The 5049-nt window shown below is 29.7% G+C and overlaps 1 protein-coding gene across 1 annotated transcript; it reads right to left on the reverse strand.

Annotated features, from left to right (window-relative positions):
* Positions 1-1877: 1877 nt before the first annotated feature.
* LOC114390422 (naringenin,2-oxoglutarate 3-dioxygenase-like) lies at positions 1878-4577 on the reverse strand. The gene is made up of 3 exons (XM_028351160.1): positions 4114-4577; positions 3546-3974; positions 1878-2417 (listed from the first exon to the last, which is right to left on the reverse strand). The coding sequence occupies exons 1-3, from the start codon at positions 4480-4482 to the stop codon at positions 2097-2099; spliced, it is 1119 nt and encodes a 372-aa protein (XP_028206961.1). The 5' UTR covers positions 4483-4577; the 3' UTR covers positions 1878-2096.
* Between the last annotated feature and the right edge of the window lie 472 nt (positions 4578-5049).

Raw genomic sequence — 5049 nt, forward strand, 5'->3', positions numbered from 1 at the left:
GATCTTAAGGGTTCTTGTGTAAAAATTCATTCTCCATGCTCAAGATTTGTCCAACTTCTTTATTGGGAGATATAGTGAAGATCAAATCTTATGTTTAGAATCCTTGTTCAAGATCTGACACTAAAGTTGTTCTTAAAACACGATGGGAGAGCTAGGTATAGTGAACAGTTAAGATTAGACTAATATAGACATGTATAATTTCCCTTATATTTTTCTAAGAATTACATATTTTTTAAATTAACATTTTCATTAGTAATAAAATTCATAGTGCATTTTTACACTAAAAATGAATTGGTCTCTCTCTTTCCATTAAAAATAATTATCGTCCTAAATCATTTTACACAAATAATAATAATAAATAAATGAAAAATAATAATTTTATAAAATTAATATTATACAATCATTAATTCATTTATAAATTTAATAGTTTATCATTATAAGAGATATCAATAAAAAATAATAATTAATATTCTATTAAAAAACTAAAATAATAATAATTTTAAAATAATTTATACAACAATTATAATGGGATGGAATAACTACATCATAAGTTTACTGGCGAGTTTGAAAAACTAGTAATTGGCATCTGCCAGAATAATCAAATATCAAATAAAACTGTTTTAAAGATCATGGTACTGTATTTTTTTTTTTTTAAAAAAAAAGCATGGTACTAATTTACCAAATGGTGAATGTCTCCATGCAGATGATAATATTTTCTTTTCGTTATATTTCTTGTTTAAGTGAGACTATTTCTAGTTACAATAATATTGATTCCCTGACTGAACTGTAGTGATATCCCAGACCTTTTAAGCCATGACCTAATAGGCATAGAAATTATTTTAAGTAAAATAAGTAAACATTTAACTCAAAGTTAATATTAACTTGAAATCAGTACATTTAAAAACAATATAAAAATTATTTTAAGGACATTATAGGAGTTTAATACTTAATTTAAAAAAAAAAATTCTCTCTCCACTTTTTATGACAATTTTTGTTGGGATATGATAATTGGTTGTTACCCGACCGCGATAAGAGAAATTAGTGTAAAAAATAAATCTGAAATGAGAAAAAATGAGTAATATTAAGTTGTGATAAGAGAAAAAAATGATTTATTTTTCAATAAATATTAATTAATTAAAATACTCTTATAATAAATAAACAAAAACAAAAGACATGAGTGATATTTTTGTTTAAATATTTTGGTGTTGGGTGTGAATGCACTCCCATATATATATATATATATATATATATATATATATATATATATATATATATATATATATATATATATATATATATATCAGCAATGCTCACGAAATGCAACTAGCTAGGAAGAAACACAGAAAAGCATTTTTAAAAATAAATATTAATTAAAAGTCTAAAAAATATATCAAATATCTTCTAACAGAATACACTGCTTCGTGTGCGTATTTGACAAAATATAGTTTTCGTACCAAATATCATTTTCCTATATATATATAGAGGCATAGAAATTATTTTAAGTACATTTAAGTCAAATTTAATGTTAACTTAGAATTAGTACATTTAAAAATAATATTAAAATCATAAAATATAACTTACAGAATAGTAGGTAAAGTAGTACGTATACACAAACATTAATAATGATATTTTCAGACTATATATATATATATATATATATATATATGAGACACATAGATTTCAATAAATAATAATGGTCTGGTTTGTTTGGGAGGAAGAAAAGAGAATGAATAGGTGAAAAAAGAAGAAGGGAAATAGGTAAAATAAAAATTGAAAATAGATGCTAAAGAAAATTTAACTAACAATGTCGTTTATCACAAAAGTTAGGTGCAAATATAAGAAATCGTATTTTTTGAAATCCTTTAAACGTAAGCACTTTTGACCGTAATGGTAGGACCATGCATGCAGCCAATAAGCCAGTCCCACTTATTTTCATTTATATGTATATAGAGGCAAATATAAGGTATACATAGATCAGGTTGAATCCTAAGACATAGGCATGAACACAACACATGATATCCCCACAGAGTAAGATTATTATTAATTCGTGGCCCTTCAAAAATACTAAAAACACCAAGGGAGCAATACTGATATTATTAAGCAAGAATCTCCTTCAAAGGCTTGGCCTCAACTTTTGCCTTCTCAAGTTCTTGGAAATGCTTTTCATTCTCAAAGTCCTTTTTCTTAGCCAGCTTCTTCATCCCAGCAATCTCAAGGTCCTTGCTCATCTTCCTCCTGTACATTTCAGCAAAAGTGATTGGTTCCTCCATCACAGGCTTCTCTCCCTCTCTAACCTTGAGAGGGTACACAGTTGCATTTAGTGCAGGGTTTTGAAACGTGGCTATGGACAAACGGCTATGGTTTGAGTTCACCACCGCTTGGTGATCAGCACTCTTGAACCTTCCATTGCTCAGATACTGCATGCATGCACCCACACCCAAAATTTGAATAAATTATTATGGAAAACAAAGTACACGGTCAAAAGCCCTTGCTTGATAAAAATAAAATAAAATTAATCAATCACTAATTAAGCTAGTCTTTCTAAAAGCTTCTTGAACTTCCTTCACATCTCAATATTTTTATTTTAATTAACTAATAAAAGCATATCATTAGCTGATACTACATAGTTACTATTTGTTTTCTTCTTAAATAGTTTGTAATAAAAATATGTAAATGAAATTAATATAAAAATAATGTAAGGATTTTGATTAAGCTGTTCACATGCATATATAATAAAATGACTCCCGGTTAAATTTATAAATACTGATAACTTTAATCTTTAATTCAAATTAAAAATATTGAAATATAACTATATTAAGAAAAATCATCTAATTTTAGCACAGTTTTTGTGCATTCTAATTTATCACTTTAAACATATATCTTATATCTAGTTACTCTTTTAAAAAAAATTAACGACTAAATTAATTCCTTAATTATAAATTTTAAAAATTATTGTTATATACATCAACACTTAAAAATTCAATTTAATATTATAAAATAAGATTTTTAAAACCAAAGATCATGAATAATCTAATATATATATATATATATATATATATATATATATAAAAGAGAATTTGATCCTATAATATAATATCACCTGTTAATTTCATATTTATTATATATTTCTTTGAAAAGTATTAAATAATATTATTTAATTCAATTATTAATTCAATTTAATATTATTTTATTATGTAAATAGATTCTATTTGAGACTTAAATATATTTTTATTCTTTGTAATTTTTTTTATTTTTTATTCCTATAATACATAATATATTTTTTTACTGTTTAAAACGTATCTTACATGTTTTAAAGACGAATAACAGTATAATCCTATGATTAAATGAAAGAGAGAAAGAGAGAAGTAATTGACAACGTGTTGATTTAATGTGAAAACGCATTGATTTTAGCCAGTTGGTTTTCGTTGTCAATAATAGTCATTAATCTTGTATAATTTACACCCTTTGGCTATCTAAATTACTTCTAGTTTTGGATAACTATTTTGGGAACCAAAGCCCATATAATCATTGCATAGTATACTCACATGACAATGGTCTCCAAGATTGACAACGAAGGCACCCTCCACAGGCTGAACGGTGATCCACGTTTTCCCATTGTCCCTGGTGGCTTGGAGTCCACCCACTTGGTCCTGAAGCAGCAATGTGATGGTGCCAGGATCAGTGTGGCGCTTGAGGCCAAGAGTGAGGTCAGGTTGTGGGCACTTAGGGTAGTAATTCACCACAATCTTCTGGTCCATGTCAACACATGCTTTGGTTAAAGCCTCTTTCTCCAACCCCATTGCCTCTGACAACACCTCCAAGAGATTGCAAGCTAGAGCCATTAGCTTCTCGCTGTATGATTCGGTCACTGATCTCCACCCTTTTGGAGTGTCTGGCCACCTTGTATAGTCTCTCTCTCTCATTGGGTAGGAAAAGTATATCACTATCTCTCTCCAGTCCTGCACGGACTCACCCTGTCATGTCCCACAAATCATCCACGGAGTTAATTACTTGAATGATAAATCCAAATCGATTCAACATAAAAATTGAAAACTGCTCAAAAATATGTGAAATTTTGCAAAGAAAAATAAACATGTGATGAAAAATATTTACTCGGAGATGACTAGAGACGTTGAATCCTCCCCTTTTGCCACCGGACATATCAAAGCGAACCTTTTCGTCCAGTGGCAAGATAAAGAACTCTTTGGCAAGACGGGTCATCTCGGCCATGAGTTGTTGATCCACACCGTGATCAACAACTTGGAAGATACCCCAATTCTTGCAAGCCTCCACAATCTTCTTGCAAATCTCTTCTCTACGACCACCCACCTCGTGGATTCCGGCCAGAGAAATCACCGGGACCTCATTGCTGAATTCATTGTACGCAACCTTTGGACGCTCGTCTTCATCCCGAACGAAGCTCAATTCCAGGGTCTTCTCCTGAGCCAGGTAAGCCAGATCAGTCTTGGCCGTTGGTGCCATTCTTGTCTTTGGGTTAACTTGCTTACGGTGTGGGGATTGAGGAGAATGTGCGTGTGTGTAGTGGAATTAAACAGTAGCATGCAATGTTTGATTTTTTGAAGTTTGAAGGATGGTAAGAGAATGCAAGATTGGTTGGTGTTTTATAGCGTGGCATGGAGGGTAGGAGCTCCTACTTACTAACCACGTGTTCCCAAGCATTCCTCTCAACTCTACATACATGTTCCTTTCACGTTGGTACCTAACTTTATTCAATTCGTCTCTTTTTTTTTCTCCCTACAAGTCATTAAATAAACAAAATTATGTTTTATATTTTATGATATTAATTATTTATATTGTTTTTTTAGAATTTAACTAAATTGCACTAAAAGTGTAATCAAATTTACTTCTCGAAACAATCGTGGAATATTAAATAATGAATTATCACAATACGATTATTAACTTTCATAATAATGTATTTTAAAAACTATGAAGCCGTTTATTTAAGCCTTTTCACCACACAATTACTTCTTCATAAAAGATAATCACTTTTTTTAATTTTTTTATGTACTTGTTACGGCTTCTTAACAT

This window comes from Glycine soja, chromosome 16 (assembly GCF_004193775.1).
Source record: "Glycine soja cultivar W05 chromosome 16, ASM419377v2, whole genome shotgun sequence".
NCBI lineage: Eukaryota > Viridiplantae > Streptophyta > Magnoliopsida > Fabales > Fabaceae > Glycine > Glycine soja.

Excerpts from the sequence above, each read along its gene's own strand:
- LOC114390422 (XM_028351160.1), bottom strand. The coding sequence starts at position 4,482 with ATGGCACCAACGGCCAAGACTGATCTGGCTTACCTGGCTCAGGAGAAG. Across the intron at positions 3,975-4,113 it reads ACGTCTCTAGTCATCTCCGA|GGTGAGTCCGTGCAGGACTG; the intron begins GTAAATATTTTT and ends GGGACATGACAG. Across the intron at positions 2,418-3,545 it reads ATCTTGGAGACCATTGTCAT|TATCTGAGCAATGGAAGGTT; the intron begins GTGAGTATACTA and ends GCATGCATGCAG.